An 11,937-nucleotide genomic window follows, 5' to 3' on the forward strand; every position below is an offset into this window, starting at 1 on the left:
TGATACTTTGGCTTTGAATTTAGACAGCGACACACCAAAAAGAAGGGAAAAAAGGTCTAGACAGTAGACAACTCATAAGAAACATCATTTGCATTTCAAAGTCTAGCCAATTTAGTCTAAACTAACCCAAGAGACGGTACGGTAACTTTATTGCGTCGTCGTATTCGTCGTCATCATTGTACTCCCAAGAACACCTTTGAAACCCAAGAAAAAACCCTTAAAATCCATTTTATGTATTTTTTTTAAAATTCATAAACAACTCAAGAGTCAAGAGTCGGGGGCCCTTCCGAGACCGAGGTGGTTCCAGCAGACTATTGTGGGAGAACACGCACGCAACGGTTAGCGATCAATCAATCTCTCACTGATGATGGGGTAGGAGGAGTAGGGGGGCGTGTGAAAAGGAGAGGGAACACAGAGAGGGTAGTAGACAGGGAAGGCCGGTCGGCGCCGGTGGGATCTAAGAAGTCCAGGAAAACACAACCAAAAAAATGAAAAGACAAAAAAAAAAAGTAACTCACTGGTAAAGCCGAGGTCGTCTCTAAAGTACGCGTGCATGACATCCTCACCCCACGTAGTCCCCACAACGGGCCCGCTCGCGACGGCCTTCTTCCCAATCGCCAGCCCGATCATGGGCTCGACGGGGCCGAGCTCCGAGAACGTGGGCTTGTGCGCCCCCGACGTGAGCTTGGCCAGCATGAGCTGGTGCGCGTTGATGGCGGCGTAGTGGCCCATGTGCATCGCCGTGCCGCACCGCTTGATGCCGGGCCAGAGGCAGATGTCGCCCACGATGATGTGGTCCTCGGCGTTGGGCACGTTACCGTCGCCCTTGAGGACCATGTTGGGGTGGATCTTGACGTAGCCCTCCTCGTCCTTGGCGGCGGCGGGGAGGTAGTCTGTTGAGGGGACGCTGCGGGAGATGGCCATGACGACCTCGGAGGCGACGAGCTTGTCGCCGTTTGTGAACTCGATCTCGTGGCGGGCGCGGCCGTTGGGCAAGGGGTCGAGCTTGCGCGTCTCCTTCACGCGGTGGTTCAGGAGGACGTTGACGCCCGCCTCGCGCGTGAGCTCGAGAGCCTTGTCCTTGCACTCGTCCGAAAGACCCTCGGAGGAGAGGAGCTTGTCGCGGGAGTGCACCAAGGTGACCTTGGAGTCCGGCTCGACGAGCTTGAGCTCGGCGGCCATCTCGATGCCCACGGCGCCGCCGCCGACGACGACGACGCCGTCGGGGGCGTCGCGGACGGCGTTGATCTGTTCCTCGGCCTCGAGGAGGTACTGCTTGCGGGTGAGGGACTGGGGCACGACGGGGAAGACGCGGCGGAGGCCGGAGGCGGCGACGAGGAAGTCGTAGGAGAAGTCCTGGGGCTGCTTGGTGGCGTGGTCGAGGACGGTGGCCGTCTTCGTGGCCGGGTCGACCTTGGAGACGGAGCCCTGGACGAAGCGGACGTTGGGGCGCTGGAGGGAGGCGATGTCCTCGAACTTTACCCAGGACTTTGCTGCGTATTTGGAGTCGGCGAAGGCGAGGGGGGAGCCGATTAGGTGGACTTTGGAGGGGTTCATGTTAGCGGGGTGTTTGTAATATGGTCAGGAGGATTTTAGGATATCCTACAGAAGCCATCACGCTCGTCGACGAGGGTGATCTCGACGGGGACGTTCTTGAAGTCTGGGTGGTGCTCGTAGGGAATGTGAGCGAGACGAGGCGACTTGCCGCTGCTCAGGTCGAGCAGGTTCAAGGTGGTAGAGACACCGGCGTAGGAAAGACCTCCGATGACGAAGACCTTGAAGGGGGGAATAGCACCAGGAAGAGAGCCCATCTTGTCTGCTGTAGTCGGAAATGTAGAGGTGTCGTTGGAATCTACAACTACGTCTGAACGAGAGAAGGAGGAGGAGGGAGAGGAAGAGGAAGAATAAGACCGGTTGGAGCTATAGGACTCTAGCGGCGAGGCTTGATGAAGAGGGAGGCAAGTAGAGGCGAGGGAAGGGAGTGAAGATGCAGATGCAGAGGCAGTGGCAGTGGCAGTTGCGGACGAGAACATTCGCATGGACAGGAGCAAACATAAAGATAGCGTCCGCCGGAAGCCGAGCGGAGGGCCTGCATCGGACCGGAGCTGTCGTTGGCGTGCTGGAGCTGGTGGTGGTGCTTGTACTCTGCGGGTGACGCTGCTCAGACTGGTTAAAGTTGCCCGTTGTTGGATCCCACCAGCACCGACACCGACGAATGCTTTTCCCAACAAGGAGGACCCAATTCCAGATTCACCCCTCCAAGGCTGGGCCAAGACCAAGGAGGAGTAGAAGCAGGAGGGCGGCGAGGAACACGAGGAAAGGGGCAGGTCGAGCCGAGGGCTGGCTCGGAGAATGAGACGCCTTGCAGCCGAGAGTGCTGGGCGAAGGATCCGCTTGGCCATGGCGGCGATCGCAAGGAAGGGGAACAGCAGAAAAAAAAAAGGAGAGGGAAGACGAGGTCAAGGGGCCGACGGACGGGACTTGAGTGACACTCTCACACCGGCGGCGTCACTGTCAAGTCAGTAGGGAGGGGGGAATGGGAAAGCGACAGCGGAGATGACGGCATGGCTGGGTGGGTTTTGGAGCCGCCGGGGAGTTTGGGAGAATTTGTAAAAGGGCAATCCCCCCCTAATGTATGTATTGTAGGTATTGCTACATTGTGACTTTCTTGGAAGGATTAGAATACTATGGGTAAAGTTGCGCGGACCTTGAAATTGCCGTCGTCGTAAACCTGCGGCTTGTAGAAGTTCAAGGGGGGGCATTTTTGCTCGCTCGGTTCGGTTGTTCGGGGATGACTTCGTAGAACGGCGTTTTGTTGGAGATTTTTTTTTTTTTTTTTTTGTGGTTGGAGGGGTGTTGTTGGGAGGGGTCTGAGAATTATCAGATGGTGGAGGAGTTAAAGTTATCAGATCCGTTCAGAGACATGCAAGCCACTCCCAGCGCCGGGTCTAAGAAGCGGACTGGCTGGGCTGGGATCTAATCAGCATTACCTAACAAAACACAAGCATGAACAAGTTGACAAGCCTAAAAAAGACCAACAAGATGAAGGAAAACCAAGGTACTCTGTACGCGTTGGGGGAACTGCGCCTCGTTTTCGGTGGGCAGCAGCACTGTTCGGAATTCAAGGATAGAAAAAAAAAAAACTGTAATTCTCCTCTCTTTCTTCTTTCCAGGGCATCTCGGGTTCCTTTGCTTTCCGTTGCTTCTACCGAGTACCTTGGTAATGAAGCAACGGAGTAGAGATGCTGGATGGATCGGCCGTTGCAGCTAATGCCGCCAAAGGTTCTTACTGCAGCACACAGCAAAAGACACGGGAGTCGCAATTGGCCTTGCTCCTCACTGCTACACACCAGCGAGTTGTGTGTACCCAATGACGCCTTCTTTTGCAAATTCGAGACGAAGTGGATGAGTGGGTGTGGCGGTGGAATGTACCCTCAATGGGAAATGGTGTGTGTGGGTGCCCAGCGCCAGAAGAGATGCGCCATTTTCCCCAGGAGCAGCCATGGCCGGGGCCGTCGCAGTGGCTTCTCTGAAATTTTTCATTCGCGACATGGGAGGATCAGGAAATTTCAAGAAGTATTCCGTAAAGCTTTCCGAATGGACCACATGTTTGGCAGATCCGCAAAAAATATACTGCGTACAGAATGGAGTAAGGTAGGTAGAGAGCCAGGAGCAAGGAGCAAGAAAGAAACATGGGTGTCGGTACCGATGTACTTCGTACACTGAGGTGGACCACCTGGGCAGGTATAGTAGGTATCTTGTACCGTTCGGGTCGGCGTCTCCAGCCTTACTTAATCCGGAAGGGATGACCCGTCTCCGCCAAGACAAATTATCTGATCCGAACCCACAGTCCGGTCCTCGGCCCCACATCCACTCGCTCCATTTGCTCCAGTCGTCTTCGCTTTTTCTCCTCTGCTTGTCTGATTCTTTCACCCCCTTTGACCCTCCCGAATCGCTATCAGATGCTATCGCGAATGCGCCAATGTACATCTGTACATGTGGCCTCGCCCACAAACACTACACACTCCCTCAGGGATGCCGCCGGTACCCTTCACGTGCCGTAGCACATTGCACATCCCGCTACAACCGTCAACTCCCGCAGTAGCGTGATCGTCTACCGTGGCTGCTGTGGTCACTGGTCTCTCGCCGCTTAACGATCCCCGAACCGCCCTCCAGGACCACCTATGAAATGCCACAAGAAAGCAGTGCTGTACTGTGTACACTACGTAGTATACCATTCCGCAGGGGGGGTCACAGTCGGCGTTGGGCGTCGGTCGCCGTTCTTCTCCCCCCCTCGTTACGGCATGCCCCCCTCGTGGCCCTCTCAGCTCCCTAACTCGGCTACTCCACGGCAGGGTACTTTGCATTACCACCCACCTCACCTACGGGGAACGGATACCTACCCTCCCTAACGTCCCGTCCATGCTGCTTCCATTTGTTGCTAGCCTGACAAGGTACGTGGGCAAGTCACAATTGCCCCCAGCGGAGACTCGAGTCGCTTCTGTGAAATGTGCTGTCATCAAAGCCCGTGAAGCCAAGCAAATGCTCGCTACTGTTGGCTGGCCTTGGGAATGGCTCCCCTAATTACCCGCTAATGCTGCGGATGCCAATGAACACACAAAAAAACCCACCACCTCCACTTCTGGGTTCTTGTTCTGGCATGGTGCAAAGGACGGCAAGGTTGCCCTGTACGGTTGGACCTCGCTCGACGCTTTCGCTGAGCTCTTCCTTGCCACCAGCTGCACGCCAAGTCTCTGTGTTTCTGGGGGCTGGCGATGAGAGAGAGAGCTCCTTTCTTAACCATCTGCTTCAATTGCGAAAAGCGGTCAAACTCTCCCTGATACCTGTTCGTCAGTTCAAGGTCGGATCACCATGCCTGACCAAGACTCACGATCGGCTGCGGCCGAGAAGGCTGATACTGCTCTCTCGACATCACCAGAGCAACAACAAGTACAGACAACATCAACAGAGACTGCCGAAGTCGCGAAACCAAAGGGAAAGGTGAGTCTTGCACGTCTGGCCTGGGCTGAATCTGAATCACATTTTCAGGATTTTTTTTTTTTGCTCTCTTGGCCTCAGTCTCTTCCTTTCCTTGAGTACGTGTACGTGTGTGCGAAGAGAAACTGACCATCGTCTCCCAGCGCTTCGAGACTGTCTTCAGCTTCTTCAAGCTGCTTTTCTATGCCAACCCAACATGGCTCGATTACACGCTGGTCTGCGTGGGCACCATTGCCGCCATCGGCTCGGGTGTCCCGTTCCCTCTGATGGGTATTCTCTTCGGACAGCTGATTGACGACATGAACGGCGCCACCTGCGCCGACGGAATCGGGGATGTGGGCGCCTACCAGGACGCCGTCAACGACAAAGTCATCAAGCTCGTCTGGATCACCTGCGTCGCCTTCTGCCTCATCTACACGCACACCACCTGCTGGGGAATCATCAGCCAGAGACTCGCCTCCCGCCTCCGCGAGAAGTACTTCCAGAGCTTGCTGAGACAGGATGTCGGCTTCTTCGAGAGCAGACAGGCCGGTGAGGTCTCGTCCCGCCTCAACTCCGATATCCAAACCATTCAGTCCGGAACGTCCGAGAAAGTCAGTCACTTCATCGGCACAATCTCCTTCTTCGTCACCGCGTACGTTATCGGCTTCATCAAGTACGCGCCCCTGGCCGGCATGCTGGTTTCGCTCATTCCCGCCTACTTGCTCGCGTCCATGATTTGCGGATCCTACATCCAGAAATGGAGCGGAGCCATGTCGGAGGGTATGGCCAAGGCTTCGTCCATCGCTTCAGAGGCGCTGTCTCACGTCGCCGTCGTCCAGGCCTTTGGCGCCGGACCTCGCCTCGAGAACAAGTTCGCCGGCCATGTCATGGTCGCTCAGAAGGAGGGTATCAAGAAGGCCATTGCTGCTGCCTCCAACGCCGGACTCTTGTACTTCATCGCCTACGCTGCGAACGCCCTCGCCTACTGGCAAGGTAGCAAGGCCATCTCAAGATCCGTTGCTGGAACTGGCGACGGCACTTCAGTTGGTGACATTTACACCGTTGTGTTCCTCATTGTCGACGGTACGTATTTCGTTTCTATACTACTTGGGCAACTTTGCTAACTACGACTAGCCTGTATCATGCTCGGTACCATCGCACCTCTGCTGCCCCTTTTCGGATCAGCAGCCGCTGCCTTTGTCAAGCTCCGGGAGGACATCGACAAGCACTCCACTATTGACTCCGTCACCGAGGATGGTGACAGACTGCCCGCCAATGTCCACGGCGAGGTTGAACTTCGTGGAGTTACCTTCTCTTACCCCTCGCGCCCCGATACGGACGTGCTCAAGAACATCTCTCTCGTCTGCCCCGGTGGAAAGTACACTGCCATCGTCGGTCTTTCCGGTAGCGGAAAGTCGACCATTGCCGGCCTTGCCACGAGAATCTACGACCCCAAGGAGGGCACAGTCCTCATCGACGGCCAGGATATCCGCAACCTCAACGTCAGAAACGTCCGCAGTTACATCAGTCTCGTCCAGCAGGAACCTTCCCTGCTCGACCGCTCCGTCATCGAAAACATTGCGCTCGGTCTCGTCAACTCGCCCAAGGAGGAGCATCAGAGACTCAAGGAAACGCTCTACGGACCCCAGCTCGCCCAGCTTGCCGAAGACCTCATGGCCGGTGAGGACCTCAACACCGCCGCCCAGAAGTACGGACCCGAGGTTGTCGAGATTGTCAAGCTCGTTCAGAACGCGACTGACCTGGCCGACGCCACTTCCTTCATCGACCGCCTCAAGCATGGATTCGGAACCGCCGTCGGCAGTGGTGGTAAGCTCGTCAGTGGTGGTCAGAGACAGCGTGTGGCCCTCGCCCGTGCTCTCATCCGCGACCCCAAGATTTTGATTCTCGACGAGGCCACCGCCGCCTTGGACTCTGCCAGTGAAGCCCGTATTCAAAAGGCCGTCGAGAACGTCTCCAAGGGCAGAACCCTCATCTCCATTGCTCACCGTCTCTCCACCATCAAGAACGCCGACAACATCATTGTCATGAGCGCTGGTGATATCATGGAACAGGGAACCCACGCTGATCTCATCGCCCGCAACGGCGCCTACGCCAACTTGGTCAACCTGCAAAACATCAACGGCTCCGAGGAGGAGAAGGCTCCCTCTCGCGCAAGCACCGCCGTCGAGTCGTCTGCAGCCTCTGTGGATGCCGAGACGCCCGGCGTCGACCCCAAGGATCTTGCCAGGGCCATCGAAACGGAGGCGGGCACGGATGCAGTCGTGACCGAGAAGACCAAGAAGCAACTCAAGAAGGAGGCCAAGGAGCTGAAGAAAAAGAAGAAGAACGCCGCCCTGGAGACCGAGAACAGCGGTCTCGACAACGACAGGTCCACCTGGTGGATCACCAAGAAGGCTGGCGTCATGGTCCGCCCTCACATTCTGTACCTCCTCCTCGCCATGGTGTCCGCCTTCATTGTCGGCTGCACTTTCAGCGCATCTGGTACCATTTTCGGTTTCGCCATTGGCGTCGCCAGCCCTTGCAACGAGCCCAGCTACATCCAGAGCAGAGGTGCCTTCTTCGCCGGCCTCTTCTTCATGCTCGCCTGCGTCGAACTCGTCGCCAACTTGTGCAGTTGGTCCGCCTTTGGTTACATTGCCGAGAAGCTCCTGTACAAGATCCGCGTCGACTCGTTCCGCGCCCTCTTCCAGCAGGAGCTCGAGTGGCACCAGTCTGGAGCCCGTAACCCCTCCTCGCTCCTGTCTCTCATCACCAAGGATGCGGCGTCCATCGGTGGCTTCAGCGGTTCCATCATGGGAACCATCTTCGCCGTCATTGTCAACTTGTTTGTCGCCATCATCTACTCTCACATTCTGAACTGGAGAATCGCCATCGTCTGCCTGGTCATCGTGCCCATGCTCCTGGGCTCCGGCATCATGCAGATCCGCGTCCTGTCTCGGTTCGAGGAGAAGCACGCCGGCGCCTACGCCACCGCCGTCGGCATCACCGTCGAGTCCGTCAACTCCATCAAGACAGTGGCCACCCTCTCCCTGGAGCACGAGGTCTTTGGCCAGTACAAGCGCGCCCTCAAGGACCCCAAGAAGGAAATCATCTCGGCCGTCACTTTCGCCAACATTTGGCTCGCCGTCGCCAACGTCACGGGTAACATCATCTACGCCTTCGCCTACTGGTGGGGTTCCAAGCAGATCGTCGCCGGCAACGCCACGCAGACGCAGTTCCTCATCATCAACGTCGCCATGCTCGTGGGCGCCCAGCTGTGGGGTCAAATGTTCACCCTCGCCCCCGAGGTCACCCGCGCCCGCATGGCCGCCTCCAGAATCTTCAGTCTCCTCGACCTCAGCAAGTCCGACGCCGACCCGGCAGGCAGGGCCGCCGACGCCGCCGACGCGGCGTCAGAGTCCTCCAAGGGCAAGGAGAAGGAGAAGGACGTCGAGGCCCTCGCCAACCCCAACCCGCGCCCTTCCCCGGGTCGCGGCGGCGTCGCCGTCTCCTTCAAGAACGTCTCCTTCTCCTACCCCGCCCGCCCCGAGGTCCAGATCCTCGACAACATGTCCTTCACCATCCAGCCCGGCCAGTTCTGCGGTCTCGTCGGCCCCTCGGGCGCCGGAAAGTCCACCGTCATGGCCATCGTCCAGCGCATGTACTCCGCCAGCACGGGCACGATCGAGATCGACGGCATGGACATCTCCAAGTTCGACGGCACCGACTTCCGCGACGACATCGCCGTCGTGCCCCAGGACAGCGCCCTCTTCGACGGCAGCGTCAAGTTCAACGTCGGCCTCGGCGCCCGCCCCGGCCAGGACGCCACCGACGAGGAGATCGAAGAGGCCTGCCGCCTCGCCAACATCCACGAGACCATCGTCGCCCTCCCGCAAGGGTACGACACCGAGTGCGGCCCCAACGGCTCCCAGCTCTCCGGCGGCCAGCGCCAGCGCGTCGCCATCGCCCGCGCCCTCGTCCGCAAGCCCCGCCTCCTCCTCCTCGACGAGAGCACCTCCGCCCTCGACGCCGAGAGCGAGAAGGCGCTGCAGGAAGGCCTCGAGCGCGCCGCGCGCGGCATCACCGTCATCGCCATCGCTCACAGGCTGCACACGGTCCGCAAGGCCGACGTCATCTTCGTCGTCGAGGCCGGCGCCGTCGCGGCCAAGGGCAGGCACGAGGAGCTCATGGAGAAGAGCGAGAGTTACCGCCTCAACGCCATGCAGCAGATGCTGGGTCACTAGGCAGAGGACATCCGGGGACAAGAAGTCTGTGATTTTTCTATTCCGTTACATGGTTCCATATTTTCTCAATCTTTTTAAAAAGTGTAATATCAAGTCCCTATCCCCTTTGAGGGCGGGCTCATTTTGGAATTTTCTGCCCCCCTCGCAAAGTCATCATCATCATCATCAGTTAGGAGTTCATAGATAGGAATGGGTGAAATATCAAAAACAAAGTTCAATTTTTTTTTTTTGCACCACATATCAAACAAACAAAGGAGTGAACACAATACGACGTACCTCAGCCCCATACAGATCACACACAGCCTTTGTATTTTGTCCGTTGCCTTCTTCCCTCCCCCTATGCAGCTCCAACAATCTGATGTCTCGCTCGTGTCATCTCACCCTCAGACGTGCCATCTGTTCGCCCGAGCATCCAAGCTCAACAACACGAAAAAAGAAGATGCGTTTAATGCATGAAATAGCCGGGGCGAGCCGAAGAGAAAAAAACAATGTCGGGGTCTCGGAGAGCTCGTGTATCCCGCATGCCTTTCTCCATGTCAAAATTTGCGGCTCTTTGACCGTCTCATTCAGGGGCTCCTCTCTCGCATGGCATAGCTTCGACACGTTTTGTGTCGCTTCACTTTTTCCTTCCTCTCTGCGTATGGACTGTTCAGCGTGTGAACTGTACTCTGGCACTCACGATACTGATACTGACTGAGCTTTGGGTGGCATCATCGCAACGGTTTGGTTTCATACAGAAGAAATTTGAAGAACGGTCAGGTCAAGGATTGGCACGGCGCGCTAACGAATGAAGTGCTATACAGAATGCCAAGAATATTGTCACCATAGCCCACACGACAGTTATAGGTGGAGAGAAATAGGGGGAGGAAAGTAAGAGGTGATGGAAGGCGACTGAATATGCGATCTAAGGAAACGTTTCCACCTAGTATCCGTGAAGCCAATTTCCATGCATAGTCCTCCGCTAGCCTTCAATTCTTGGATTGTACCCAAGCATCGCAGGAGTTTCTCTGTGACCAGGTCAGGAGGCTGCACCTGATCCTGTGACTCCAAGCGATAACGTGACTGCGTATCTTCATAAACCCCTGCTTCGTCGGGGGAGACCGATAACCGTGTGAAAACCCATTCCAAAAGTGCTGAACCGTTACATAGCAGACCGAAACGCCGGGAACATTCTGAAGCCGTGAGGTGACTAGACCGTCAGAAAGTCGGGGGCTTAAGCCATCTCAAAGTCGCCAAAGGTGTTCTCGCCGGAGTAGGTGATGTAAAGGAAGCTGAACACAATAGGTCAGCAACAAAGAGCTTGTCACAAAGTAGTAGAGTGGTCGGAAACGTACCCGTCCTCGTCCTTGTGCTCCTCGTAAATGCTGCTCATGAGAGCTGCGGTAGGCGGCAGCACCTCATCGACGAAGATGAAGATGGCCTTCTCCGGGGAGAGCTTGATGCGCTTGCGGATGACGTAGACGAACTGACCAACCGTCAAGTCGGCGGGGACGAGGTACTTCTTCTTATCAATAGTAGCGATATCAGACTTCTCGACCTTCTCGCAGATAACCTGTGTTTGTGAGGACCCTGTCAGTTTTTGGACTTCTAGAGGTAGATAGGCAGATCGGCGGTGACGGTCGGGGAACGTGGGGCAGCCAACAGTAACGCGCGAAGCTGACGAATGCAGTTACGGCGAAAAGGCGGAGCTGTATCTCTGTACGGAAACTACAGAGGAATAACCACGAAGTGAGGCCGAAGAAAAGGAGAGTTACGACGTACGGGAATACGGTCAGAATACTTCTGGCGGATACGCTCGGCCTCAGCCTTACGCTTCTCAAAGGGGTGCTCGTCCTTGAACTTGGATCGCATGATGACGGGTATGTGGTGGGTGAAGTGGAAGTGGGTTGTGGGTTTGCAGATGGGCTGGTCGTGGGGAGTTGGGCGAGGGTCAAGATATAGATGGCTCGATGTTTGTCGACCGGTGGTGCCTGATGCGTCGGAGTATGTAGAAGGGAGAGTTGAGGTAACGAGGGGCCGTTTGCGAAAGGCAGAAGAAGGATGGACGGTCGGTTGCCGCCTGCTTTGGGGTGCCTTGGGGTCAGACACGGGGACGGGAATGGGCGGTCACTGACTGGAAGTGTCTGGGTGGCTCAGGCGGCTGGTTGGTAAAGCAGAGCACCCCAGAAAGGCAGGAACCTAAGCCCAGCCAGGTACCTTTCCGCGGTGTATTGGCTGGTGGGTGACATCCATTGATGGCCGCGGAATGACTAAGCCGGTGAGAGAGGTGCTCACTCAACTCAACCCCACGCCCCCCTTCCCCTCCTCATCCTCATTCTCATCCTCATTGCATCAGCCCTCCCGTCCTTATCCTTATCGGATTATCGGAGCGGGGCAAGACACCGATGCCAATCCCAGCAATCCCAGCAATCAGCGGCGCTGTGAGACTGTGAGGCCAGCGCAGGTGCTCCGGGTGCTGGGGCAAAGATTGACCACAGGCAGGCAGCTGACCGTCCACGCAGCCACTTGACACAGCCTGGCAGCCTGTCACGCCTTTCTGGATCCGATTTGAGTCACAGGAGAAGGTCCTGGCACACTGTCCCATTCTATTGGAGTACGAGTACCTTTACCTTGCCTTAGTTGCTTAGGTCCAAAAAGTAGGGGCCTACCTGAGGTTGGTTCCCTTTTCAGACGGGACTGTAAGCCGCTGAAAGCTCTCACGGGATCACCGTAG

General features: G+C 56.5%; 3 protein-coding genes across 3 annotated transcripts; 1 reads left to right on the plus strand and 2 right to left on the minus strand.

Annotated features, from left to right (window-relative positions):
• Positions 1-165: 165 nt before the first annotated feature.
• On the minus strand, positions 166-2,523 carry HER10_EVM0009583 (uncharacterized protein). Its single transcript, XM_035479068.1, has 3 exons — positions 1,607-2,523; positions 519-1,541; positions 166-311 (listed from the first exon to the last, which is right to left on the minus strand). Exons 1-3 carry the CDS (start codon positions 2,400-2,402, stop codon positions 268-270), a joined length of 1,863 nt encoding a protein of 620 aa, XP_035329879.1. The 5' UTR covers positions 2,403-2,523; the 3' UTR covers positions 166-267.
• A 1,420-nt stretch (positions 2,524-3,943) lies between these two features.
• Positions 3,944-9,240, plus strand: HER10_EVM0008190 (ATPase). Its single transcript, XM_035477722.1, has 3 exons — positions 3,944-5,001; positions 5,142-6,063; positions 6,115-9,240. Exons 1-3 carry the CDS (start codon positions 4,873-4,875, stop codon positions 9,222-9,224), a joined length of 4,161 nt encoding a protein of 1,386 aa, XP_035329710.1. The 5' UTR covers positions 3,944-4,872; the 3' UTR covers positions 9,225-9,240.
• Positions 9,241-9,457: 217 nt separating this feature from the next.
• HER10_EVM0003359 (autophagy protein 8) lies at positions 9,458-11,306 on the minus strand. Its single transcript, XM_035473039.1, has 3 exons — positions 10,986-11,306; positions 10,559-10,776; positions 9,458-10,495 (listed from the first exon to the last, which is right to left on the minus strand). The coding sequence occupies exons 1-3, from the start codon at positions 11,073-11,075 to the stop codon at positions 10,438-10,440; spliced, it is 366 nt and encodes a 121-aa protein (XP_035329075.1). The 5' UTR covers positions 11,076-11,306; the 3' UTR covers positions 9,458-10,437.
• Positions 11,307-11,937: the final 631 nt, after the last annotated feature.

The sequence above is a fragment of the Colletotrichum scovillei genome (assembly GCF_011075155.1).
Source record: "Colletotrichum scovillei strain TJNH1 chromosome Unknown Contig00009, whole genome shotgun sequence".
Classification (NCBI taxonomy): Eukaryota; Fungi; Ascomycota; class Sordariomycetes; order Glomerellales; family Glomerellaceae; genus Colletotrichum; species Colletotrichum scovillei.

Coding starts and splice junctions, on each gene's coding strand:
- HER10_EVM0008190 (XM_035477722.1), top strand. CDS start 4,873: ATGCCTGACCAAGACTCACGATCGGCTGCGGCCGAGAAGGCTGATACT. Junction 5,002..5,141: donor TCGCGAAACCAAAGGGAAAG/GTGAGTCTTGCA, acceptor ATCGTCTCCCAG/CGCTTCGAGACTGTCTTCAG. Junction 6,064..6,114: donor TGTGTTCCTCATTGTCGACG/GTACGTATTTCG, acceptor AACTACGACTAG/CCTGTATCATGCTCGGTACC.
- HER10_EVM0003359 (XM_035473039.1), bottom strand. CDS start 11,075: ATGCGATCCAAGTTCAAGGACGAGCACCCCTTTGAGAAGCGTAAGGCT. Junction 10,777..10,985: donor AGTATTCTGACCGTATTCCC/GTACGTCGTAAC, acceptor TCACAAACACAG/GTTATCTGCGAGAAGGTCGA. Junction 10,496..10,558: donor GAGCACAAGGACGAGGACGG/GTACGTTTCCGA, acceptor TATTGTGTTCAG/CTTCCTTTACATCACCTACT.
- HER10_EVM0009583 (XM_035479068.1), bottom strand. CDS start 2,402: ATGGCCAAGCGGATCCTTCGCCCAGCACTCTCGGCTGCAAGGCGTCTC. Junction 1,542..1,606: donor CGACGAGCGTGATGGCTTCT/GTAGGATATCCT, acceptor ACCCCTCCAAAG/TCCACCTAATCGGCTCCCCC. Junction 312..518: donor AGACGACCTCGGCTTTACCA/GTGAGTTACTTT, acceptor CTCCCACAATAG/TCTGCTGGAACCACCTCGGT.